The sequence below is a fragment of the Mangifera indica genome, chromosome 8 (assembly GCF_011075055.1).
Source record: "Mangifera indica cultivar Alphonso chromosome 8, CATAS_Mindica_2.1, whole genome shotgun sequence".
Classification (NCBI taxonomy): Eukaryota; Viridiplantae; Streptophyta; class Magnoliopsida; order Sapindales; family Anacardiaceae; genus Mangifera; species Mangifera indica.
In genome coordinates, this window is record NC_058144.1 from 9,910,898 (window position 1) to 9,936,144 (window position 25,247).

The 25,247-nt window shown below is 34.1% G+C and overlaps 5 protein-coding genes and 2 non-coding genes across 9 annotated transcripts; 5 read left to right on the forward strand and 2 right to left on the reverse strand.

The window, feature by feature from the left end:
- Positions 1 to 644: 644 nt before the first annotated feature.
- Positions 645 to 5,204, forward strand: LOC123224175 (monodehydroascorbate reductase 4, peroxisomal-like). 2 transcript variants are annotated; one of them, XM_044647752.1, is made up of 7 exons: positions 645 to 923; positions 1,507 to 1,558; positions 2,398 to 2,478; positions 3,255 to 3,373; positions 3,725 to 3,944; positions 4,074 to 4,192; positions 4,301 to 5,204. In XM_044647752.1, the coding sequence occupies exons 1-7, from the start codon at positions 804 to 806 to the stop codon at positions 5,030 to 5,032; spliced, it is 1,443 nt and encodes a 480-aa protein (XP_044503687.1). In that variant the 5' UTR covers positions 645 to 803; the 3' UTR covers positions 5,033 to 5,204. The 2 variants fall into 2 exon arrangements, with proteins under 2 accessions (XP_044503687.1, XP_044503688.1); XM_044647753.1 differs by lacking the exon at positions 3,255 to 3,373 and having other exon boundaries at positions 646 to 923; positions 3,816 to 3,944.
- A 629-nt stretch (positions 5,205 to 5,833) lies between these two features.
- Positions 5,834 to 5,905, forward strand: TRNAP-UGG. The gene has a single exon. It is a non-coding gene; the product is annotated as a tRNA-Pro (tRNA).
- An 82-nt stretch (positions 5,906 to 5,987) lies between these two features.
- LOC123222844 (50S ribosomal protein L12, chloroplastic-like) lies at positions 5,988 to 6,830 on the forward strand. Its single transcript, XM_044645824.1, has one exon. The coding sequence runs from the start codon at positions 6,094 to 6,096 to the stop codon at positions 6,646 to 6,648; it is 555 nt and encodes a 184-aa protein (XP_044501759.1). The 5' UTR covers positions 5,988 to 6,093; the 3' UTR covers positions 6,649 to 6,830.
- Positions 6,831 to 7,966: 1,136 nt separating this feature from the next.
- On the forward strand, positions 7,967 to 11,704 carry LOC123222830. 2 transcript variants are annotated; one of them, XM_044645804.1, is made up of 3 exons: positions 7,967 to 8,136; positions 8,375 to 8,693; positions 8,730 to 11,704. In XM_044645804.1, exons 2-3 carry the CDS (start codon positions 8,444 to 8,446, stop codon positions 11,384 to 11,386), a joined length of 2,907 nt encoding a protein of 968 aa, XP_044501739.1. In that variant the 5' UTR covers positions 7,967 to 8,136; positions 8,375 to 8,443; the 3' UTR covers positions 11,387 to 11,704. The 2 variants fall into 2 exon arrangements, with proteins under 2 accessions (XP_044501739.1, XP_044501737.1); XM_044645802.1 differs by having other exon boundaries at positions 7,969 to 8,136; positions 8,375 to 11,704.
- Positions 11,705 to 13,326: 1,622 nt separating this feature from the next.
- Positions 13,327 to 16,583, reverse strand: LOC123222831 (universal stress protein A-like protein). Its single transcript, XM_044645805.1, has 4 exons — positions 16,166 to 16,583; positions 14,164 to 14,285; positions 13,846 to 13,964; positions 13,327 to 13,586 (listed from the first exon to the last, which is right to left on the reverse strand). The coding sequence occupies exons 1-4, from the start codon at positions 16,344 to 16,346 to the stop codon at positions 13,478 to 13,480; spliced, it is 531 nt and encodes a 176-aa protein (XP_044501740.1). The 5' UTR covers positions 16,347 to 16,583; the 3' UTR covers positions 13,327 to 13,477.
- Positions 16,584 to 20,807: 4,224 nt separating this feature from the next.
- Positions 20,808 to 20,900, forward strand: LOC123224607. Its single transcript, XR_006504015.1, has one exon. It is a non-coding gene; the product is annotated as a small nucleolar RNA snoR1 (small nucleolar RNA).
- A 296-nt stretch (positions 20,901 to 21,196) lies between these two features.
- On the reverse strand, positions 21,197 to 24,705 carry LOC123222735 (cinnamoyl-CoA reductase-like SNL6). The gene is made up of 5 exons (XM_044645666.1): positions 24,228 to 24,705; positions 23,058 to 23,239; positions 21,978 to 22,172; positions 21,686 to 21,839; positions 21,197 to 21,607 (listed from the first exon to the last, which is right to left on the reverse strand). The coding sequence occupies exons 1-5, from the start codon at positions 24,487 to 24,489 to the stop codon at positions 21,312 to 21,314; spliced, it is 1,089 nt and encodes a 362-aa protein (XP_044501601.1). The 5' UTR covers positions 24,490 to 24,705; the 3' UTR covers positions 21,197 to 21,311.
- Positions 24,706 to 25,247: the final 542 nt, after the last annotated feature.

The following is a 25,247-nucleotide window of genomic DNA, read 5'->3' on the forward strand; positions in this document are numbered from 1 at the left end:
CAATATGGGTCTCATTAAGTCAAACCCAAACCCAGATAAATACCCAGGTCCAACCCCCAAAATTTTGACATTTTATGTGTATAACAAAAAATTAGAGCTCTACCCAGATTAATAATTATGAAATCGATTATTCAATTTAAAATTTATCTTATTTGATATAATAATTTAATTTAGGTAAAAAATTTTATTATAAAAAGAAAGAAAAAACCTGAAACCTTCAAAATTCCAAATGTATTTTTTTTTTTAATGGATAATTACAGGCATATAGAACGAGAGGAGGAGATAGGATAAGTTATGTGGTTGAAACAGGAGGCCTCATCCACAATACAAACACAATTTATGTTCTTATTATTTTATATTATCAAAATCTTCCAATTTTTTTTTTTATATAATTTGTCATAAAAATCTTCATCGCCATCACATTTCCCAACACAAAATCTAGTTCTCAGCATACTCACGACACGTGGCGTCTCGCTAGTAGCTGAATCCACCACCAACCGGCCCCACCTTATACCCATATCAACCTAATTTTGTCTCGGTTTTCTAAATCACGACCGTCCAGTTTACAATCATGCAGGAGAAGTAGAGCAGTCAAAGGGGCAAAATTGTATATATAAGTTTCCAATCCATTAATAAACAGCTTTCAAGTTTCGAGCCCACTTAAAAACAAAACAAAATGAAGCATGAGATTGAAAGCTGATGATGTCCATTTGTTATTGGGAAACTCAATTGTTTGAAAGCAAGAATTGTATAAATAAATAGAATAAAAAAGATTGTTCAGAGAAAGAGAGGTTATTCAGAGAATGGGAAGAGCGTTTGTGTATGTGATTCTTGGAGGAGGAGTGGCAGCTGGATATGCAGCCCTTGAATTCACAAAGCGAGGAGTTGCTCCTGGTGAACTCTGCATCATTTCTGAAGAACCCGTTAGTCTTTTTATTTTTATTTCCTATTATTTTAGTAAGCTGTGCGTAGTTTCTTCATATGTTTATGCTCTTTTTTTAAATTTAATTTGGTATGATTGTTTTTATATATGTTCTTGGAATTCCATCTCCCTGGTGAAAATTTATCGAAGACTGAAACTTCAATTACTAGTTGTCGTGGGTTTATTTGGGGTTGATATCTATAGTCTTTTCCCTGATTTTGTACGTGTTAGTAAGTTAACGTTTTTCCTGTAAGGTTTTTGATTGACCAATGGCGCGACTTTGATTATCTCTTTAAGGATGTTGCTCTGAAATTTTTTGTAAGAATTCCTTGTTGATGTTTCGGGCTAAATCTCCATAAAAATTTTAAGCTAGAAGAGAGAAGTGCACATTAGTAATTTATTGTCGTTTATTAGAAAATTATGTTTTGTTATATATTTTAAGGATTTTAAGAAATGTAATCTTGCCTAATGGAGTCTTGAGAGAATGTTCAATTGGGATTAGTGTAGAGAAGTTGGAAGCTTCTGAAATTGTTGTCTTCTTGTGCATAAACTTAGATTGATTAAGCTTTTTACTTTTCTCTCAGGTTGCGCCTTATGAAAGACCTGCATTAAGCAAAGGTTATTTACTTCCAGAGTGTATGTTCCCTAAACTCCTGAACTATATGTTTGATTCATATTTATGTAGCATGCATTTGATGTTTCTCTTTAGGAAAGAGAAGAGGTGTGTCAAGACTAGTTTAATGAATGGCATTGCCAGTGGCACCCTGTAGGCTCACAATCACTGGATCAGTTGCTTTATCTGTGATATATTGTCCAACACTGTTATCAAGAAGTTTTATGGGACATTCTTTAAGGTTTTCTTAAGGCTTGTGCTATTAACTCTAGCCTTTAACTCATTGGATTTTGAGATTATTTGCCCATGGAGGTTTTTTTTTTTTTTTGGGGGTTTTCTTTTTAAGGCATATCTTTTTAATACTGAAATCTTTTGACAGTATCATTTGTTCCTACTGAGACCATTTATTCCTGAAGGCCTTCAGAAATGCCTCCTTACTGTGTAAAAGTTTCATATGAATATTAAGTTTTAATTTATCAGCATAGGTTTTAGTGATTATTATTTCCATGTTTAGTTATTCACTCAAATCTGTAGAATATGTGTATATGCATATCTTCAATCTTCTAGTCTTATCAAAGTAGAAATATATTACCTGGTTTATTAGCTGACTGTTTACAAATAAAAGTTTGAAAGTTTAAAATGGATTCTAGGGATAGTTATGGACTAATATGCTTATATTTTTTTAATGGGAAACTAAAAGATGTATATTAATTTGTTTCCTGATATTGAACATTGTAGTTCTCAATCTTACGAAGAAAGCAGTGCATACCATTTTTTTTTTTTTTTTGTGCTTTTCCCTTTCCTTTGTCTTAGATTTTGACATTATATGCAATCTACTTACTTTAACTTCTGGTTTGCACAGCTGCTGCTCGACTTCCATCATTTCACACTTGTGTTGGTGCTAATGAGGAAAGGTTAACTCTAAAATGGTACAAGGAACATGGTAATTATTACCTCATTTATGTTTCTATCAACTTGAAATTATATCATAATTGATAGCGACATTCCTTTCCTAGAATATATAAGTGGTTAAGACCTCTAATGGAAACATAGATTGGTGTTTTGACTGTAGGCTATATATCACATGAAAAATTTATGTCTTCATTCTGCAAGTTAATTTGGTGCCTCATTAATAATCTCCCTGTTTCTGTATTCAGCATACTTCTCATTAGCTTCGAAAACAATTTAAATGAGGTTTTAGCGACAGCTATCACTGCAAAAAAATGTATATGTACAAATCTCTTTACTACTTGTGGAATGTGACTGTTTACCTCTGTTGACTTTATAAACAGTTTAGAATGAAGGGTCCTGTCTTCAAGTAAAAGACATTATGTTTATCTCTGATACAAGCTTAAAAGCCTCTTGGATAAGTGTGAAAAATATATGATTGCACTAATTTATCTCTCTCTCATGATCAAGTGTTTTTAAATTGGCTTAGTACTAAATGACCCACACTCAGAAAGTTAAAATTACAGTATCAAATTAACTGCATTGCTACATATTCATTGTTGTTTTACTTAATTGTTGGCAGATCTTATTGAGAAATAATTATGGCTGACATTTCTCATTGCAGTTTTGCTCATTAATCTTTTTTATCAATTGTAACTATAACTATATATTCAAGATCGATGATATAAGCTACTCTATTAAAGAACTCCTATTTTCCCATTATGCCTATTTCAGTCTGATCATTCATTTTTGAAATGGCATAATGTCAAGGAATTGAGTTGGTTCTTGGAACTAAAGTTAAGTCTGCCGATGTAAGGCGTCGGACATTATTAACTGCAGCTGGAGAGACTATAAGTTACAAGATCCTCATTGTTGCAACAGGTGCTCGGGTATTGAAACTAATCTTTAAATAACTGAAAACATTTATTGCTTTTAGATGGTCAATTGATCTTGTTTTTAATGGTTAAATGAATTTTTAATTGAATAAAATGAAGGCAGTATTAATGTTTGGTTACCTTCAGTTGTAGTTAATCGCAGAGTCACTTCCTTCAAAAAGAAAATGTTTTTATTAATGGATTTGTTTTTTAAAATCTTGACCTTAGATCTTCAAACTTTTAGGTTATTTGAGATATTATCATGTATTTGTGACTTGAGGTGGTTTAAACATAGAAATCTTACTGAATTCTTATGGCTTAAAGTGACTGTGGTTTTGACTTTCTGTGCCCCAAAATCAAATTTAGGCTTTGAAGCTTGAGGAGTTTGGTGTGAGTGGATCAGATGCTGAAAATGTGTGTTATTTACGAGATTTAGCTGATGCAAATAGGATTGCAGATGTCATGCAATCTTCCGTTGGCGGGAATGCTGTTGTCATTGGTGGTGGCTACATAGGAATGGAGTGTGCCGCATCTCTAGTGATCAATAAAATAAATGTAACCATGGTTTTCCCAGAAGCGCATTGCAGTGAGTATTACTGCTCTGATAGTTTACAAAGTTACAGCAGATATTTGAACAGGTAGAAGTAGAACCAAATAAAAATTCTATGTTGCCAAACGTATTTATCATTTTTGCTATTGCTGTTGGGTTTTACAGTGGCCCGGCTATTTACACCCAAGATTGCAAGTTATTATGAAGATTATTATACATCTAAAGGGGTGAAGTTCATTAAAGGAACTGTCTTGTCATCATTTGATATCGATTCCAATGGGAAGGTAATTTTTTTGTTGCTTTGATATCTGGAAATTTTTTTTTTTTTTTTTGGTTCCTTTACCTGCTGGAAATTCATATGGGCTAAATTTTGCTGATCAACTGATACACAGGTTGTAGCTGTTAATCTTAGGGATGGAAGTCGATTGCCTGTAGACATGGTTGTAGTGGGGATCGGAATACGTCCAAACACAAGCCTATTTGAAGGTCAACTAACTTTGGAGAAGGGTGGGATTAAAGTAAATGGACGATTGCAATCAAGCAACAGCTCAATCTATGCAGTTGGCGATGTTGCAGCATTTCCACTCAAAATATTTGGTGAAATTCGAAGGCTTGAGCATGTTGACTCTGCTCGAAAATCTGCGAGACATGCTGTTACTGCAATTATGGAACCAGACAAAACAGGCGAATTTGACTACCTTCCATTCTTCTACTCTAGAGTCTTTGCATTGTCTTGGCAATTTTATGGGGACAATGCGGGGGAAGTAGTCCATTATGGGGATTTCTCAGGAAATACATTTGGGGCTTACTGGGTGAGCAAGGGTCATCTTGTTGGATCTTTTCTTGAAGGTGGAACAAAAGAAGAGTATGAAGCTATTGCCAAAGCCACAAGGCTGAAGCCAGCAATTAACGACTTAGGCGAGCTGGAGAGGCAAGGATTGGGTTTTGCTTTGGCAGTTAGTCGAGAAGCAGTGCAATCACCACCTCCTGCTGATGTAAAGCAGAGTGGTGGTCTTGTTTTAGAGAGACCATTATATCCTTGGCATGCAACAGCTGGTGTTATTCTTGCTGCATCTGTAGCTGCATTTGCATATTGGTATGGGAGGAGGCGTAGAAGATGGTAAAAGCCGCTTGAGGGCAAGTGGTATTCATGTTGTAACATTCATAGCAGTAGGATTTGGGAGATACTTGATCTTGTATATGATAAAATAATTCTGTATTCATCAGAGGATGTATTGTATACAGAATCATATACATTATCTGATAAAAATTCTAGGATCATTTACAGGTTGACTAGAGCAGATGTTAAAGAAATATATTTTGGTTGCATTTGGATAAAAGGAAATTAGCCTCTCTAATGTTGGATTTGCTGCAAAATGTAGTTGTGTACCTTTTGCCTAACTTGTATGAATAGACTAATATATTATTTGGTCTCAAGCGTATATACCAACAAATTCCACGTGTTGAGAGAGTAATTATTTTTCAACTAAGATTTGATTTTAACTGGGTTTGAGGCCAAACTCTTAAGCTCAGCTCTGGTGACTTTGAGCCTAGAAATTTAATATTTTTTATTTTTAGAGTGTTCGACAAATAAAGTTTGTAAGTTTAAAAATTTTTAATATGAATTGATTAAAGTAATGTTATTTTAACTATTATACATTAAAACGATATTATTTTAGTATTGAATCAAACTCAAACACTTTTAAAACAAACTCAAGTTTGACTCTATTGAATGTGCTCAAAGCTCTACCTAATTCGAATCCAACCCTACTTTCAACCCTCTTGGAGATGGAAAAAGTAATAGAAGCCCTATACTAGCCGCATATACAAAATATTGCGGGCACCTTGGAAATTTTAGCAGGGAGCAGGTACAGACAAAACCTATTATGTTAACATTAATTGAAGAAAGCCAACACCAACAAGCTGGGCATTTGGTCTAGTGGTATGATTCTCGCTTTGGGTGCGAGAGGTCCCGAGTTCGATTCTCGGAATGCCCCTATCTTAATTGCGTTTTGGCCACTCTCCACTCATCTTCACGACCAACAAGAAGGGTAATATCGTCAGTTAACACACGAACTCTCACCATCTATGACCCTTCGCTTCCCATTTCCCCTTATCCTTTCCTTTTTCTTCAACTCAAATTCCATCTTCTTCAAAACAAAAACCAAATCAAACCTTCCTAAAAATGGCGACAACTCTTTCAGCAACTACGACACTCACTCTACGCTCTCACCCTTCCCCCTCAAACTCCTCTTTTCCCCCTTCTCACCCCAAACAATTCCTCAAATTCCCTTCCTACCCCCACCGCACCTCTCACCTCCGTCCTCTTGCCGCCGTCCAAGCCCCAGAAAAGATCGAAAAACTCGGCGCCGAGATTTCTTCCTTGACTCTCGAGGAAGCACGTATTCTGGTGGACTACCTTCAGGATAAGCTCGGTGTCTCTGCTGCAGCTTTTGCTCCCGCTGCCGTTGCCGTGGCACCGGCGGCCAGCGGTCCAGGAGACGGGCCGGCTGCTGTGGAGGAGAAGACGGAGTTTGATGTTGTCATTGAGGATGTCCCGAGCAATGCGAGAATTGCTGTGATCAAAGCTGTGCGAGCGCTAACGAGCTTGGCGTTGAAAGAAGCGAAAGATTTGATTGAAGGGTTACCGAAGAAGTTTAAAGAAGGAGTGTCAAAAGACGAAGCTGAAGAGGCTAAGAAACAGCTTGAAGAAGCTGGAGCGAAGGTTGCAATCGTCTAGGCTCTAGAGAGAGAACCTTACATTGATTTCGTCTACTTCTAGGGGGAATTTTCAGTTTTCACTGTAAAATTCTACGTGGGTTATCGATTGTTTCTCATGGTTTTTAGCCAATACTTATTGTGGTCACTTCAAAAGCTCTTATTGTGTTTATTAAATTGCTTGCCTGAGTTGCATTTCAATTAGCAGAAGAGTAAATTGAAGGTCTCATTTTTATGAAGAACAATGGGATGTTAAATATGAAACTTTCGACTGGTGATTAACTTTTCTATTATCCACTCGGAAAGGCTGAATTACTATTTTTTATTATTAAATTTTAAAAATTTATATTATTTTTTTCTCTTAATTTAAAAAATTAATAATTTTTTTTTTATTATTAAACTTTGAAAAGTTATATTCTCCCTCTGCCCCCTAAGGTTTTAATTTTTCAGGTAGCTCAATAGAATTTGTCCATCGAAAGAAAAAAACATCGACAATCTAAAAAAAGCATCGTTGATGAAGCATTGTCGATCTGGATGATGTTTCATCATTCAAACACCGTCATTTTATTGTTCAGTCATCATTCGTCCATTAAATTAGTTGATCGAAAATGTTTTCAAATTTTAAAATGAAAATAATAATTTTTTAAAATTTAATTTTATAAGAAAACTATTAACTTTTTAAATTATAAAAAAATATTTTTTTTTAAAATTTAATAATAAAATAATAATTTTAATATTATTTTTTTGATAAAAGTTAATGTGTAAGATTATAAATAAATATTTAAATATTTAAATGGGTATAACTATGCTTTTAAAATAAGTATTTGGCCACTCTGAGAATAGAAAGAAAGGCGCAAAACCCGAAGCCCAACTAACTCCCACACCATATTTGTGACAGCTGACAGGTAACTAGATTCAATAGCCGTACTCTTTAAAGCGACGACGTTTTTACCAACATAAAAAAGGAAGTTAACAAAAGTTTCCTTATATACACTTATTTCTAAATATTAGAAGTTCATAAGAAAATGAATAAATATTTGGTATAAAATAATTGTTGAATTTATTATTAAAATTTCAAAGCGTGTCAAAAATTAATTCCTTATATACACTAATTTCTAAATATTAGAAGTTTAATTCAATAAAAATAAAAAATTACTGGATTTCTAGCAATTTAAAAACTTCAGAAAATCTAAAATAAAATTTTCCCTTGGCTTGGCACGGACAAACCGAACAATGAACACACAGCGGGCAAACAGAGCGCGAGTGTCAAATAAAAACCACTCGCGCGCGTACCAAACGTGGACCTTCAGACAACATAACATAAATGTTTTATTGCCTTAAAATAAAATTCTTGAAAATTTTTATCTTTAATATTTTCTTTTAACGCTACAGATTTTCCATCTCTCTGATTAAGTTCCTCTGTCTCTTTTTCGTAGTCTTGAAAATGGTATAGAGAGAAAATATTACTCTTCAGCAGTACCAGCCCGGAAGCTCACATCTTCTCCAGCAGGTAGATTTTGTTTTCTGGGTTTTTTGGGGTTAATTTTTTTTAGTACCGTTAGATTTTTCTTTGTGTATGTAAAGAGGAAAGAAAGATTTTATTTTTTATAATTGCTGAAGAGTTTTATTTTGATGTATGTGAAGCAAATTTTATATATAGTTCAGTACTATTAAAGGAAAACCCTAGAAATTGTGTGTTTGGTTTTAACGTTCGTTTTTGGTCTTTTTTTGAAATTTTGATGTTTCAGTGATTAAAGGAAAGTATTTTTAGCTTGGAAGGCTGATTTTCTTAAGAAGGTTTAGTGTTTTCGGGGAAAATGGAAGAAAATGTGCCGGACAGAATAAAATCTGAGAGCCCTGATATCAGACGTTTAAATCAAAGCTCAAAGTCTTCTGTGTTAATGGATGGTGGTGGTTCAGCCGAAAATAGCAAAGAATATGGGGTTAGCGTTTCTACAAATGTGAATGATAATTTATGTGGCGGTAATTTGGGTGGAGTTGTTACAGTTGTTAAAACCAAGGTTGTTGAGACTGAAGTCGAAGTTAAAAATAAAGGTGATGGTGAAAGTGCGGAAGAAACAGCCTCTTCGGGGGATGCTAAAATTAAATTGGTTGATGATGGTATTGGCAGTGGTGACGAAGATGGCGTTTCACTTCTTGCTGATATCAGTACTGAAATAGGGAAAATCAATGCAAATGAAATTAGGGATTTTGGTGAGAGGGAGAAAAATATGCAAAATCCAGATGAGGTGAATGGCAGCAACGATGAGGAGGAAGAGAATTTCAGTGATGGAGAGTACAAGTTCTGTGTGGGTGATTTCGTTTGGGGTAAGATTAAGAGTCATCCATGGTGGCCAGGGCAAGTTTATGATTCGTCCTATGCTTCAGATTATGCATTGAACTTAGAAAAAAGGGATAGGCTTCTTGTGGCATACTTCGATGGGACTTTTGCATGGTGTCATCCATACCAGTTGAAGTCCTTTGTGGAGAATTTTGAAGAGATGTCAAAGCAGAGCACCGCAAAGAACTTTATCAATGCTGCTCAGAAAGCGGTGGATGAGATTGGTAGACGTATGGAATTGAAGATGACTTGTTCTTGTGTACCAAAAGAGAGTTTGGTTGGACTTGAAAGACCATTGACCACAAATAGTGGGATTAAGCAAGGTGTTCTTGTGCCTGAATGTGGAATTTCAAAGCTTTGCACCTATCATTTTGGACCATCTGAATGCCTTACCGAATTGAAACATGTTGCACAAATTGTTTCTATGACTAATATGCTTGAGCTTACTGAGTTAAAGTGCTGGCTGTCAGCTTTTTATCGTGCAAAAGGGGGGTATCAATTGGCTTCATACCATGAACCGCAGCCAATTCCAGGACTCGAAGACAATGACCAAAATGGAGTATTAGATGAAATTCATGTCAAGAACATGACAAGAGTCCCTATCCAAGGGCCCATGGAGGAAGAAACCAATATTCCCTTGCTGCAGAAGTCCCTTGAGGCCCCGGGGAATGGGCAATGCCAGAGAAGAAAACAGAAAAGCATTTCTGAAATTATGGAAGTAGATGTGGATAATGGAGCAAAAAATGTGGGGGATGATTCAGTAAATCCGGTAACATCATCTGGAAGAAGGAAGAGGAAAGGCAATGATGAAGCTACTGGTGGGAGTAATTCTAGTTCTAAACCAAAGAGGAGGAATGTGGCCAAGATTTTAGAAACCACTCTAGTTACTAAGGGTGAAGTCCACAGTGATAGAGGGAATGGTGTCAGGACCAAGGAAGAAACAAAAAAGGTTATTTTATCAAGGGAGAAGCAGAAGAGTAAAGGATCAACAATTGAAAATGATGGTGGTGGGAGCAAAGAAGAAAGTAATGCTAGTCCTGTGTCTAGAGAAAAGAAGATGATTCAAAGAGATGATAGCAAGTCCAAAGACCACAATGAGATGGGCTTCTTGTCAAGGGAAAGGAAGAAGAGCAAGTACCTGTCACCTCCTTACACAAATATAAATAGGAGGCAAAGCAAAAAAGACATGATAGCTGAATATTTAAAAATTTCTACTGAAGCTCAGGTTGCGCAGCAGATGACAAAGGCTTCTCGCAATGTTATTGAGTTGGCCTCCCCTCCAATTATTTCATGTAGTGATCAGGTGGTACAGAAGAAAGACTCTAAACATGATGGTGTAGGATGTGAGATGTCTCATGTCTCATGTCCTGAAACACTAAAACTTGACCAGAACACAAACATAGATGCAAAGATAGTTAAGGTATCCACAAAAAAAGTCATATCTGGAATCCGTTCCATTGCAGTTGATCTGAATTCTTTGAAGAATCATTCTGTTGATGTGGTCAGGGAATTTCTTTCCATATTTAGAAGCTCATTCTTTCATGATGGATCCAACTACCAAATTTACAACAAAAGTCAGCCTGTAAGACAGAGAAAGACACTAGAATATGGACCTGTTTCTTCAGCAAACCATCAAACTCAAACTGATCAAAAGTTCTCAGAACGGACAACTAGGCGAAAAAAGTTAAAGAAGAATGAGGAAGAAAAATTGGACATGGTGAAACTCAACCATGCTGCAACGGCACCTGAAGCAATGACAAGAGAAGAGGAAATTGATGGTAATGCAAAATTGTCTAAAGCCAATCAAGCTGCAAGGGTAGAAAATAAGAAGGGGGACAATAAAGAAAATGATGGGGAAGCTGTGCAAAGTAAAAATGCGAATGAGAAGAAATCAGATGGGAAAGCCTTACCTGCATCTCTCTCTCTGACATTTGGCCCAGGATCTAAATTGCCTTCCAAAGACGAACTTATCAAAATATATAGCAAGTTTGGGTCTCTGAATGAAGAAGAAACAGAAATGTTCTATAACAATTTTAAAGCCCAGGTTGTTTTTTTAAGAAGCTGCGATGCAGAAAAAGCCTTCAAAAGTTCTGAGGTTAGCCGGCCTTTTGGAGACTCAAGTGTCAAATTCAGGCTTCAGCATTCCCCATCTCGTTCCAAGGGCCAAAAACGTAAGGAGATGTCAAACACTAAATCTCTTTCAGGTAAGGGCAGCAAGACACCAGAAAAGAATTCTGCTTTGAAATCAATTGTTGATGAGGCCTCACCATTTAACTACATAAGGCAGAAACTGGAGACAATCATCTCAGTGTTGGAGAACTCTGCAGGAAAAATGTCCCCCGAGTTGAAATCCAAATTAGAGGGTGAGGTAAATGGCCTCTTGGAAAAGGTAATACCGGTTAGTTCTTCTTTGTCTTAGATTCGGCCATGAAAGCATGATATCTAAAATTTTTTTATTTGCATAATCTACCATTTACTATACATAAATGTTGATGCATGTGTAGATGTAGAGAGAGATATATTTCTATTGTATGGCTGCAGGAGTAAAGTTCATTTTACACATCTGTGTAGAAGGTAATATGATAGAGATTTGCTTAAGTTATAGTTGTTTACCGTCACAGTGGGTCAACCATATAGAGTTAAAATTTAGTTTATCTGTCTTTGTAAATCAGCGATGTTCAGTATATCATAACGATGCAAATTTGGTTACTTTTATCAGATTCAAATATTTCTTTTCTGCATCTTCTAAAGATATGCAATCTCACAGCATTTTAGTTGTTTAGTTCCTAGTGTCCTATTTATTGTATTAAGCAGCTCGGCATTTATCAAGAGGATGATTACATATAAATTAAAAATAAAGACCATATATCCAGTGGCTTAAAATAATTAGGTGGGGATATAAACAGCTTACCTGGATCGTAAGAACTCATTAATCAGCTCGCCCTTGGTACTACAATGACAAGATTTGCTTTCAGGTTTTGAAGATCTGAAACAAGTAATTTCTTTTTAGCACTAAAAAATGAGAAAATGGAGAAACAATTAGTCTTTCCTGCAAAACCCTAAACTGTCAAACCCTGATTTGTTCTACATTTTGATGATTGGTACCTGGAAAGATCACATTTTACTATGTCAATTTTTTTCTCTTCAGGATGCATATATCTTTCATATGGATCTTACAGATTGAGTTTGACCATTTTGGAGAGTGAAAGTGATAGTGATAAGAGTTGAACGGTTGAGTTTTGCTGAGAGTGTTTAGTGTTGGTGATTGAGAGTGAGGGACATCATTTAAAATTCAGTTACTTTAACCGACAATGGTATTTTAGGCATTCTATCGTGTTTTGGTTACAAATCAGTTTCAATGTCAAAAATGGAATTTATGCAGAATTTTCAGGGTATATCAATCATTTTACTTGTTTCAACCCAATGAAAGAATTTTCATTGCTGTAAACCGATCATTGGTTAATGAAATTGACCCAAGCTGTTTATAACAGCAGATAACTCACGAAGCCTGTAAATGAATCTTTGTGCGTAATTGCTTCAACTGTAAGTCATGCTGTCTCTTAGCATTACCTGACATGAAACTCAGAGTTAAGAGAATCAGTGAAGCACTAACATTTACAAAGAGAAAGATTCTGGATTCAAGTTGTGTAAAATCTTTAATCTATCGGATGTAATAATTGTGAGTGTGAATGCTGTACTCTAAATTTATTTGTTCAACTAATCCTAGCAAGGTTTTCTAATTTCTTTTTTTTTTTTTTTTTTTTTTTGAAAAAAGGAGTTGACGTAGACAGAAAACTAGTAAGATAGCCTGTAGCTTCTACGCTTTGGGAAATAGAGTACTTAATGGCAATTCCGCATACATGAGTCCAAGACGAACGATTTTGACGGATTAAGATTTCTTTTAGCACAAGGTCCAGAGGAGAGGCTTGAGAGAATTTTAAGAAGTGTGTGTAGGTTAAGATGCTGTATTAAACATTTGAGGTGTCACTGGTAATGGCAAATACAAACCATAGATAGGCTACGGATAATAACCAGATATAATTTTAGATTCACTAATATCATATGTATGCAATAAATTTATATTTAAACCCAAGAGATATCAATACTGATAAACCATTAGAATTTCTAGAGAAAAAATTTATTTATCACACATGTAAATCTTTAATTTATCTAATATAATAGTTATAAATCCGATTATAATACTTTGGGTTTACCACCCACCCAATACGGGCGGGTCATGGTTACCAAGGAAAAAAAAAGCACCATAATAAATTCGGCAATCCAGATCGCAGCAACCATAAAAGCAGAATTTACGAAGATTTCATTCACTGGGAGTTCGCCCAAAAGGAACCAGGATGATTGATGAATCAGAAAAATCATATTCTTCCTTCCACAGTATATAAATATTATCAACATATGGCCGAGGGAATCTCAAACAATGCATCTTATATTTCCCAAACTGACACTTTATTGTCCAAAGTCTATTAACAGAAAGAAGGAAATCCAACAATCAGTCATCAACAGGATCTTCAGGAGTTTCATCTGCTCTGCGTTTAATGGTGATCACAGGGCACTCAGCATGCTTCACACAAAATTCACTCACGGTGCCAACGAAAACCCTGCAAAAACAATTGACAATAATAAATGCTTAGGTAAGGGGATTAAGCAGTATGCATATCACAATATTAGCCATAGTTATTCCTATAAAACCATAAGGAAATTCATGAAACAGAAACTACGTAATTATTTGGGACTCTGGTCTCTGGTAGTTTCAAAATGAAATTGAGTCCTTCGATTTTAAGAATAGTGAAAAAAGATGGCAAGAAGCAACATTATCTACATAGACAGAGTATCTATAAGCACAATGAATAAGCATACCTCTGAAAAGGGCCAAGTCCCCGACTTCCCACAACCAGGAGATCTGGATGGATTCGTTGCACTTCACGGCAAATAACTTCTTTGGGATCCCCTTTCATGATCCATGCTTCACAAGTGATCTACAAGCATTTCAATATATACACAATCACTATGCAATGTAAGAATGGAAACTGAAGTAATCAAACTACAACAACTTCAAGTTGCAAAAATATTCATTTCTGCCATAGATAGATGTGAGTGGAACCATACACAAGAAAGAAGCAGAGAAAAGAGGTGGGGTCTCTAGTGGAAAGAATCAGAAAATAATTAATCCATTACCCCAATCTCATAGCATCTGCTAACAAAATACTCCAGCAGATGAAGCCCTCTCACTTTGTCCCTGTGCTGCATGTTTCTGAAATCCTCAGGAGATGCATATATACTATCCATATCATCAAAGCCTAGCCAAATCATGTTATAATATACCATGTCAAGTACCATTTATCAAAATATGCAACACTGAAATAAATATAGAATCAGGAAGGCATATAATAGTTACAATGCAAGTGATGAAGTAATATTGTAATAAAGATGAAAGCACTGAGACTCTGTTTCTTTTCAAGAAAAGAGAAGTTCAGGGAATTGTCTTCAAAAAACTTCCTTGTCCATTTGGATAATGAAAGAATGTTTAAAGAAAATCCATGAAATTCCAAAAGACAAGAAAACTTCCAGGCTTCGGCTACCCATAGACATATTATGCAAGCTCAATACAACTACAAGACCAACCTCTTGAGACACAAATTACCAAAGGAGCTCTCTCATTGCAAGATTCAATACAATTCAACTATATCTATGTCATTATTCATGTCAACCATAAAAATTCTAGAGTAGTGCTTCTAAACCAATTCAACTAAGCCTACAACAATACAATAATCTGACAACATATCCAAACAGTTTCATCACCAAAAGGAAAGATATCTTTCATTGAGGAGTTAACTATTAATCAGCGAATAAGAAAGCCAAACTTACACATAAAGATATTTTATATAAAATCATTGAAGAAAAATAACTGAAGATACTGTTCTTCAAACCAAGAGTAAAGAGAGAGTTTAGAATGTATAAAGAACTGGAATATTGGAGACTCAAATAAAAAGAAAGAAAAAGAGTTTCACATCTAATAAATAGAACATAAGAGAGTGGTATATAAGTGTGTGAATTGGACCTTAACACAAGCCAATTGGTTTTGTGTAATATGGGTTTCAATCTTCACACTTGTAAGTCCATTATATATTTCCGACATAATATCAGAGCACGAGCCAAATGGTGAGCCTAACAGTCTAAGTGTTCCTGGATACAAGTGACAACACACCCAGTCAAAAACCGACTGAGCCGACAGACAGATCTAACAGCCTAGGTGGTTGCACTTAAGCAGCGGTATTGGAGACTCAAATAAAAAAGAAAGAAATAAAGTCTCACATCTAATAAACTTGAGTAAAATAAGTAGTATATAAGTGTGTAGATTGGACCTTCACACAAGCCAATTGGTTTTGTGTAATATGAGTTTCAATCTTCACACTTATAAGCCCAATATATATTTTCGACATGAAACAATCAAACATATCTAGACAAAGAGAGATACATAACAAGTACACTGTTTAAGGTGATTTTCTTTACCAAAATTTCTCCATGAGTCTAGAGCAAAAGAAAGAGTGATAAATTATATACATTGTAGACTCTTGATGTTGTTGGGCACTGAATCATGCAGGAGATTTGTGCCAATCAGGCTTCATCCATCCAAAGTAAAAAAAATACAAATAATTATTCTATGGTTCAAGGCTGACTAAAACCTGCTTATGTGGTTCAGGTAAGTGTACCAGTGTAAGTTAATGAAGTTGTGCTTTATAGCAAGTACAATTAAGTAAAGTGCAATTTCTAGAAACTAAGAATGGCTATTTGTACTTAATTTAATTCTCTAGGTCGCTAACAGGCTTTGTAAAAGGACAAGCAATCATACAAACAACATCAGCCACACTTCAATTTTCTAGGAAAATCACACCAGCACAGTTTAATCAGGTTCTGATTCCTTCATTCCTTCTCCTTTTCTCCATTTTTTTAAACAACACAGATCATAATAAAAACAATAATCCATCAAATTCACGCTCGAACTTGTAGCCTAGGTTCTCTAATTACATACGTTAACAACTCGAAAAGTTCATTTCCACACAATCCAAGCAATTTCTCATTAATTTAAAACACAAACAAACTAGCCAGCAAATACAAAGAAATAAATACACACAAAGATACAAACACAGCTACGTATAAAATTAACTAGAGAGAAAACCATCTTCATCGGGAACTTGGACGTGGAGGAAGAGAAGCTTGAAACCGGTAGTGTTAGAGCGTACAATCTTCTCAATTGTCCAAGTGAAGGCTCCTCTGCTGCTTATCGAAGCGTGCGGATAACCTTTGATTGTCGACTCGTTCACAGCCACCATTATCCGAGTCGGCTCCGAGCTCGTCATTTCAACTCACTCACCAATTGTTCAGTCACCGAGTCAATTCACAATATCTTGCTACGTGCGTATCTCTCTTCGTTCGCTTGCTCAATCTTCCTGGATGGAGGGGTTTATCATGAATTGTAATCCGAGCGCATTTTAGTAATTATATGGAGTATGTACTAACATGTACAGGGCCCAGTTGCCAACCGTGAAGTTCTAGAGAGTGGTAATCTGTAATCGTTTGCCGCGCTAGGAGTACAGTTTTTTTTTTCGGTCCTAGTTTTAATTTCATAGTGGAAGAACTATTTCTCACCTAGATGTCAGCAAATGCAGGCGCGGCCCGAGCCCGGTTCTATAGAGGGACAACCCCAAGCCCTATTAAAGGCCCAGACCGATTTTACGCTTGGGCCCTTGGAAGGGTGAGTCAGTATCGAATCCAAATAAAATATTTTATAATTATATTATATTTATTATAATTTATAATTATTTAATTTAATTTTATAATTATACTTGGTAAGATTTTTAATAATAATTTGGTGCTTAAAATTAATTATATCTATATGCTTGTATGCAATCAGTTTAATGAAAAATTTAATGGAAGTTATATCTGAATAAATTACGCATATTATTATTTTTGAGATAAAAATTACAACATGTGCAAATTACAAATTTTAATTTACAAATAAATAAATAAAATGATAATTGAATTAGTTACAATATACAAACTAAATAGTGTTATCATTCATTCGTTGGCAATGGCATTGTTTTTCAAATTTGTGTTTTCTGATTAAATATAAAAATTAAGATAAATAAAATATCACTATAGCTTAATTGATTCAAGGTATTACATGTTAGAGTTCTTACTACATTTAGTTCAATATCTTCAAGCTAGTACTAAGTCTTTTATTATCTTGTATCCAATCGTGCAAACACTTGATCATTTTGATCATCTCTTTGGTTAACTCAGACGTAATTATAAAAATTAAGATAAATAAAATATCACATATCATTTGGGTTATAATAAGGATTCGACTTGTATTTTGGTCCTACCATTAAAGCACATTCATTTCTTTTTTTTTTTTTTATCAGTCATGTAAGACAAGTCCATTTTGCAAATATTGCTATAGCTTAGTTAATTCAAGGTATGACGTGTTAGAGTTCTTATTGTATTTAGTATCACTACTTAATTTCATAAATATCCAAATGTTTGATCCCCCTTTATTAACATTTTTATCAATTTCTATTTGGTCTTTTGTGGTAATTGCCACCCTGTTATATGTGTTGACATGAAAAAAAAAATGTCCAAATTTATTGTCAAAGTATTTTAAATAAAAAAATGTAGCCTTACCTTAAATAATGTCATATCTAAGTAACTATGATTTTAAATACATTTAATATAAACTTAGGATGTAAAACTAGGGTTGAATTTGAGATATGCTAACTAGAGCTTGAAATAAGTTGTCATGGCTTGAACTCAAGCTCGAGCTTGAGCTATGGTTTTGAAATTATTCGAACTCGAGCTTAGCTCATGAGTTGAGCCAAGTTTTTTTAATAATAAAAAAATCATTATATATACACTCTCACCCATCCACTCATTCGTTATAAATATACACTTCACTCGGATAGGTACATTTTTAATGTAAAAAATTACACACTTACCTATTATAAATACATATCCACCTATCCACTAATTAGAAATAGATACTATAAATATACATTCTAAATACACATTATAGAGACGCATTCACCCACTCACATATTATAAATACACATTTCACTTATGCATTATAAATACACATTAGAAAGGTAAATAAATTTAATTTTACCACAATAACGAGTCAAACTTGATTTGTGCACAAGCTTAACTCCTTATATCAATCTCGAGGTTGAGTTTGGCTCAATGAAAACTCATTAGCTTAACCCTAGATTTAAGTTTGACTCTCTTAAGCCAAGTCAAACTCAAGCTAGTGTAAGTTCGAGTTTAACTATACTCGAATTTAATCTTATTTTTAAAAAACACCCCAATGCATATAAAAATTGAATATTTAACCAATATTTATGGTATTTTTCTTCTAAATTAGCAACTATTTTACTTAAATATGGATCATCTCTATACCTATCAAATGTTTTGCAAATTTAAAACAAAATATATAGCTAAATTAGTTGTAAATAATAAATATCAATTTTATACTTTAGTGTAATAATAAATAACTTGACAAACTCTCTAATCGGATGTGTTGACGATGGGATTTGTTGAGACATTGTTTTGATTAACAAAGTCTATAATTTGGTGTGTGTTCGAAAAACCATTTTCCAACGTCAAATACATTAAATTCTACCGAACGAGCATGTCACAACAAAGCTTCAATCGTTTGATAGAAAGATCTTTCTATTTGCAATAAATGCGATACTTATTTCAATTTGTATGGCTACCAACAATAAATCCAATAATTGAGCACACATTCTCAAATCACTTTTTTCATATATTCTAAACCCGTTTTAATAATCAATGTAAGGAGTTAAGCTTGTGCACAATGCCGATGCATTATATTTTCAATGTAAAAAGTTTGTCGTCATGTTACCAATTGCATTATCAAGCTTTAGTGTAATAGTTCTCTCAATTATTATATAATAATAATTTAAAATTTTAATAATTGTTACATATATAATTTAAATACCATGCCTAATTTTTTGGTGAGAAAATGTTAAGTATATATTAAGAAAATAATAATTAAAAAACCACCTCACTTCCCCTGTGAAAATAGAAAACCAATAGTGTTTAATGATTTTAAGTGAAAGATATAAATGTGAGCCGATTTGAAAATGACAATGTGAGAAAGAATGAGTGTTGGTCCCGTATATAAAGCATTTTAGGTAAGGATATGTATAATTCAGTTGAAATTATTAAATCAGGTTAAATTATTTAAATATTATAATTTGATTTGAACTGATAAATTTTTGAAAAATAATTTTTTGATTTGTGTTATAGTTTGAACGATTTTCAAACCAAGTCAAATTATAAACTATATTTTTATATATATATATATATATATATATATATATATAAAACTATATTTTTTTATTTGAAATGTAAAATAATTTAATTTAATTTAGAAAACTTTTAAATTATTTCTTTTAATTTGATTTAAAAAAACATTCAAATTATGGCATCTTGCACCGTTAACTTTAGGGAAAGGAATTAGAAGAGACACTATTCTCTCTCTCTCTCTCTATATTTGTGATGATCCCCTTGCAATCTAAATTTTCTTTACATTATAATAGGCCATCGGAGTATTTTTCACTCTAAGGTTTACCCAATCTCAAAAATATATATATGATAATTTAAGAACTTAAACACTTATTTATGGATTAATTTTTATTATAATTTTTAGTTAGAAAAAGGTAATATCGTTATTTTATTACTAAATTCTAAAACTCTAAAATTTAATATTATTTTCTCTCAGTTTTTAAAAATTAATATTTTCTCCTCATTTTCAAAGTTTACAAAATTAACATTTCACCCTTACCATTTATTTTCCTTTTTTACCCACTACCATTCTAGCCAACGATCAGTGTTTTCCACTCATCTTCCATCCAATCACAAAGGATAACCACCCACCACTATGAAGGACGATGTTCATCATCCAATTTGAATATCTGGACACTTCTTCTGATGTCATTGTCCTTTATCAGTGAAGATCGACAGACAATCTTGGGAGAAAATTAGCGAACGTTCTTTGTGGGAGAAACTCAGTTGGTGGCCACTGGAGATGAAACCCAGAAATAGAAAGAGAAAAAGTGAATTTTTCAAAATTTAATTATAGAAAAAAATTATTAATTTTCTAAATTAGGAGGAAAATAATATAAATTTTTAGGATTAATAGTAAAATAACGATTTTATCTTTATCTCTAATAAAAAATTAAATAAAAATTAACTCATAAATGATTATTTAAAATTTTAAACTATCACCAATATATTTTTTAAATTAAATTAGACCTTGAATAAAAAATACTCTATAATAAAATAATCTGTTTAGAAACAACGAATCATGGGTCAAAACGAGGAGATGACATGGAATTTGATGAAAATTCACAATCAAGAGAATAAAATAATCTGTTTGAAATTTATAAGTCGCTCGTCAAACGCATGATACTTCCATTCGTCCTCAGATGCACAAGGTTGAGAACCAAATTGTCGTCCTGTAGTATCGTTTTCAATGCTGAGGTTGGAGCCGACGAAGGGTTGGCTCCAAATAAACACACCCGTTGAAAAATGGACCAAATGATCAAATGGGCCACGCTTTGACCTACCCGCAAGGCGCAATAAAATATATAAATAGAAGCGTCATCCTCCCCAGATGATCATATTCAAAACCCTAACGGCGTTAGAGACAGCCGCCACATGACTTCTGGATCCTCGTCTTCCTCTCTTTCTTCTCCTTGTTTTGTTTGTTTTGATTTAACGTAATTTGCTGTTCTTACTTGGGCAAAGATGAGGATTGCTTTACGTTCTGACACCTCTTGTATGAGAAGAGCTTTTCGGCTCTTCTTTGAGCACTGATAGCAACTCTCTGAGCCAACTCTTTAATTTTTACAGTTCTTTACCATTCTTTTCAATTTATAGGAATCGATGTCTTATCCGGTGTCGTTTCAGGTTTAAACCAGATGTGCAGTTTCATGAATGAGCACTTCAATGCTCCCTCGTTTGAAAAAAAAAAAAACCAATTTTGTTTGTAGGGTCACAAATTCTTTTTAAAAATTTTGGTTCTTTTATTTTCTCGCAATTCAGTTTTTAATCTTATTAGATGATAAAATGTTAGCTAATAATAATCTAGCGAAGAGGCAAAAGAATATTCATTGTAAATTTTCAGAGGTATAAAACGAAGATTTATTAAGGCATTGCAAATGGGAAACATACTGGGCAAGCAAACAATGAAAAAACATGGTCTATCTTAAATGCTCTACAGGCTTGAGCGAATATATTTTCTTCTAAAATTGATTATAACAAGGTCTAAGCGTTCTTGACATGAGAGATGAAAGCTTCTTATTTGACAATTCAAATGGCATTGAAATAACGTTTGTATTACCAGATAACTTGTTTTTCGGCATTCCCACTTGGCTTTCAAGCTTTTCGGCTTCATCTTCTCTTTTAATCACCTTATCAAAGCAAATATATCTTCCAAATCCTGTTTTTTTCATGGCTTCGTATACACATACATGAGCCTCAGCCAGTCTATTTACATCCACTGTTGCCAGCAACCCATTTGCGTACATCTCTTGGGCACCTGCAAAGGATATATTAAACTTTAAACTCTGCAAACAGAAATTGTTGTGATGAGATTTGGGGGTTGCTTTTTATGTACCTTTGAGATAAGCAATTGTTGCAGTGGGATTTCTTTGAATAAAATCGGGACCTGTAATGAGACCTGGACAAATGGTGGCTAACTTTAAGCCTCCTTCCTCGGCTATTTGCCATGCAGTCTTCTCTGACTTTAGTTTGCCCAAGGCATACCATAGCTGTCAATTATCAAATGAAAGAAAAATCTTTTAATCAACTAATTTGCTAAGATGTTACATCATTTAACAATTGAACTACTAAAAAAAAAACATAATGAAATGTGAAAATAATTTCTGAAGAAATGCTACGAAAAATACCTTCTTGTTTATGCAGAGCGATTCATCACTCCAGCAGTCTTGGTTAACTACTTTAGATAGGTCTTGTTTGGTGCCATCTCGCCAAATGCAGGCCAAAAGTGAGGATGTAAGCACACAATTTCTTACTGAGGAAGTTCTTGCACATGCCTTCATCACACTTTCAGTGGCTTTCACTTCTATCTCAGCCATACATTTCTAACAGTATCATCAAAAGCACCAGTTAGTGGTTACAGAGTAATTTTGTTAATTTCTAAATGCTAATAGGCAAATGAGACTCATAATACACAGTTGAATATCTAAGTTTTATGTTAAAACTTCTTTGCATACTAAAGTCCAATGTTTGGATTATAACATTACACGTTACAACTCGTACAAATGCCCAGCTACTCCCATCTTCCCACAACCAAAAGGACTCATTTCCCGTCCTGGACATCAATTATTAGTTCCTTCATGCTCAAGGGGTCTACATCTACTACACTTTAATGCTTTTCCGTATATGATCCTTGTTCCTTTATAACTTTGCTTGGACCAGCACGTAACTCCAGAGTTACTTCATCAGATTCAGATGTAAATTTCACAAGACAAAAAGATGATGATAGGTACTTAAATCTGCAACATTGAATAATTTCTCTGTTGATAGCTCGCTAACAAGGATTTGCGGTTGAGTTTAATGCCGAATTCTGCGGCTAAGAATTTGACTACGTAGGTATTGGAACCATAATTCTAGGTAGGTGGCTCCTCATTTATGGACTTCCGGTAGAATGCAACTACATAATAATGCAGACGACAAGAAGTAGAAATTTTTTGTGAAATCTAACCACCTTTTGTTACATTGGTAGGTACAATAAGCTGCATACATATAAAGGAATAGCCAAGTCGCATCTAATAACCCCATTAAAATTAGCATTGTTAACATTGTTACCTACTCCCACAATTTAGGGGCATCCAATATGCAGTTAAGGCAACAAGGTAAATCCCAACTATATGCACCCATTAACACTATGAAGTAAAAATATGTAGGATAAGTGGGCATAATTCATTTATATTAAAGTTTCAATCAAGGAATTGATAGATACTTACAGAGTAGCCAGAGAGGCCAACGGGGTCAACAAATGCAGAGGTGTGGAAGATGCCACAACAGCCCTCGAAAGCTTCCACCACATCCTCAACATCAGTTAGCTTGGCAGTCACTACTGACAAATTATTGTTATACGTCCTCATCTCCCCAGAACTCTCCATCTCTCTCAGTTTCTCTATATCTTCTGCATTCAGTATTTGAGTAAATATCATACCAAACCCAATTAACAGTGTACATACTTTTGCACAAAATAAAATCCGTTTTGTTACTTAAAAAAAAGAACTAACACCTATTTATTCAAACATACAATTCATTAAGCTAACTTGAGTTCCAAAATTTTAAAGGGCAGGAAGGTTTATTAAGAAATTTTAATGGAGACAACCTATGTAACACAGAAACAAAAACGCGAAAACGTGGAAACGTGGAAACAAAAATATGGAAACGCATTTTTCAAAAAATATAGGAAACGAAAACGTAAAGAAACTTATAAATATGAAAAATATAAGGGTTTTTTTAATAAATAACAATTTTTTTATAACAAAAATACACAAACCTGTATAGTATAAAAATAAATAATAATACTATAAAATAGAATTATAAAATCTATTGTGAATTAGTTTTGAGTAAACACATATAGATATTTAAAAAAAAAACAACAATATATATCAATCTATATAACATGCCATTGAGGAGATAAATAATACATCGAAGAGTGGAGAGGAGATGAATTTAGCATAAGATTCAAAGATATTTCAAGTTTAACAATACAAAAGATGTGTGTTTAATTGATTTCACGATTTTTCTTTTAAAAGAAACGCACTTCAAAATTTTTCAAAAATTTCGAAACGACCCAAAATATTTCGTACAAGTTTCAGAAAGTTTTGGAAATAGAACCATTTCTGAAACATGAAAACACACCCAATTGTGACTTTTCGTGCTACTTTGGAGACAACTAAAAGGAAGATCCCTGTGATATTAAATAAGAACAATTGGGAAGTTCATTTTCTCTGTCATTTAAGAAACAGAGCTGATGATAAATACATAGTAATTGGACTAATCACAAAGATAAAAGTAAACAACAAGAAAGCCGAAATATTAATTTATCCCGAAGTAAATAAAATAAAATTATAATTTCTTTTCTTGTGGCTTGAAACAGAGAGATAAAGTGTTACCTTGATTATCAACAATGATTCGAACAGAGTATCCACGGAGCAACAGCTTGTTCACAATAGCCAAACTCAAGAACGAAACGCCACTAGTGACACAAACCACCTTATCACGGCGGTTGTCATCCTCATCACTGTTCATTTTAACACGCAACCCTCTGAACTCTTCATCGTCTTTCCTTCTATTGAGACCGGCGCACGCCACCAACATGCGTCGGAGCTCCTCAATCTCCATCCGTTTGCTCTCTTCGGTCTGCAGAAACCCCATCTCTGAAATTGAATGGAGTTTAAGAAAGAGGAGACAGGAACGCTAAAAAATCGTAAACTAGTTTGGTACGCGAAATCGTTTCGGCCGAATATCTATTTGTATGTGGAAGCAAGAACGGAAATCCAAATGGCGGAGATCGAGAGAATAAATGGCTTTGTCATGCAACCAAGTATGTTGAATTTTTGCGACTCTCCAATGGGAAGCAGAGAGGAAGACAAATATAATTATAAAAATGAGCTAAGCGCGGCTTGACTTGGCTCGCTTTGAATCACTCGTTGTCGCATAAAACGACATCGTGCTTATGTATTTATATTAAAGAATTACAACTCCTTGGTAGATATCGATATCAGAATTTTTATTTAATATTAAAGCAGCAGTGAGAATTTGAACGAGTCTAAAACTTGATTAATTAATTAATTAATCCTAAGACTCTATCAATACGTCGGTTATTAATTCATAATCTAAACCATCATGTTCAAATTAAGGGCATATTTGGTATTTAACTATTTTCTTTTTCTTTTTCATATGAGTTATCATTGACATCATGGAACTACCATGGTCATACACATCAGTTTAACTCCATATTCAAGTCACCATCATTGATATATTACAAAATAACAATCGTAGTTCTTATTCAATGACTTGCTTGAAATTCAGAAAAGATTTTACTGAATTTATAAATAAAATGTTCTTCATGGAAACAGGGTTAAATTTATTAAAAGGCCAAAGGGCTCTTTTCCACCCACGTTTAGGTATAT

Excerpts from the sequence above, each read along its gene's own strand:
- LOC123224175 (XM_044647752.1), top strand. The coding sequence starts at position 804 with ATGGGAAGAGCGTTTGTGTATGTGATTCTTGGAGGAGGAGTGGCAGCT. Across the intron at positions 924-1,506 it reads GCATCATTTCTGAAGAACCC|GTTGCGCCTTATGAAAGACC; the intron begins GTTAGTCTTTTT and ends CTTTTCTCTCAG. Across the intron at positions 3,945-4,073 it reads TTTCCCAGAAGCGCATTGCA|TGGCCCGGCTATTTACACCC; the intron begins GTGAGTATTACT and ends TGGGTTTTACAG.
- LOC123222844 (XM_044645824.1), top strand. The coding sequence starts at position 6,094 with ATGGCGACAACTCTTTCAGCAACTACGACACTCACTCTACGCTCTCAC.
- LOC123222830 (XM_044645802.1), top strand. The coding sequence starts at position 8,444 with ATGGAAGAAAATGTGCCGGACAGAATAAAATCTGAGAGCCCTGATATC.
- LOC123222831 (XM_044645805.1), bottom strand. The coding sequence starts at position 16,346 with ATGACGAGCTCGGAGCCGACTCGGATAATGGTGGCTGTGAACGAGTCG. Across the intron at positions 14,286-16,165 it reads CCAAGTTCCCGATGAAGATG|GCTTTGATGATATGGATAGT; the intron begins GTTTTCTCTCTA and ends TGATTTGGCTAG. Across the intron at positions 13,587-13,845 it reads GGACTTGGCCCTTTTCAGAG|GGTTTTCGTTGGCACCGTGA; the intron begins GTATGCTTATTC and ends TTGTTTTTGCAG.
- LOC123222735 (XM_044645666.1), bottom strand. The coding sequence starts at position 24,489 with ATGGGGTTTCTGCAGACCGAAGAGAGCAAACGGATGGAGATTGAGGAG. Across the intron at positions 22,173-23,057 it reads TTGGCCTCTCTGGCTACTCT|AAATGTATGGCTGAGATAGA; the intron begins GTAAGTATCTAT and ends TGATACTGTTAG. Across the intron at positions 21,608-21,685 it reads AACAATTGCTTATCTCAAAG|GTGCCCAAGAGATGTACGCA; the intron begins GTACATAAAAAG and ends TATCCTTTGCAG.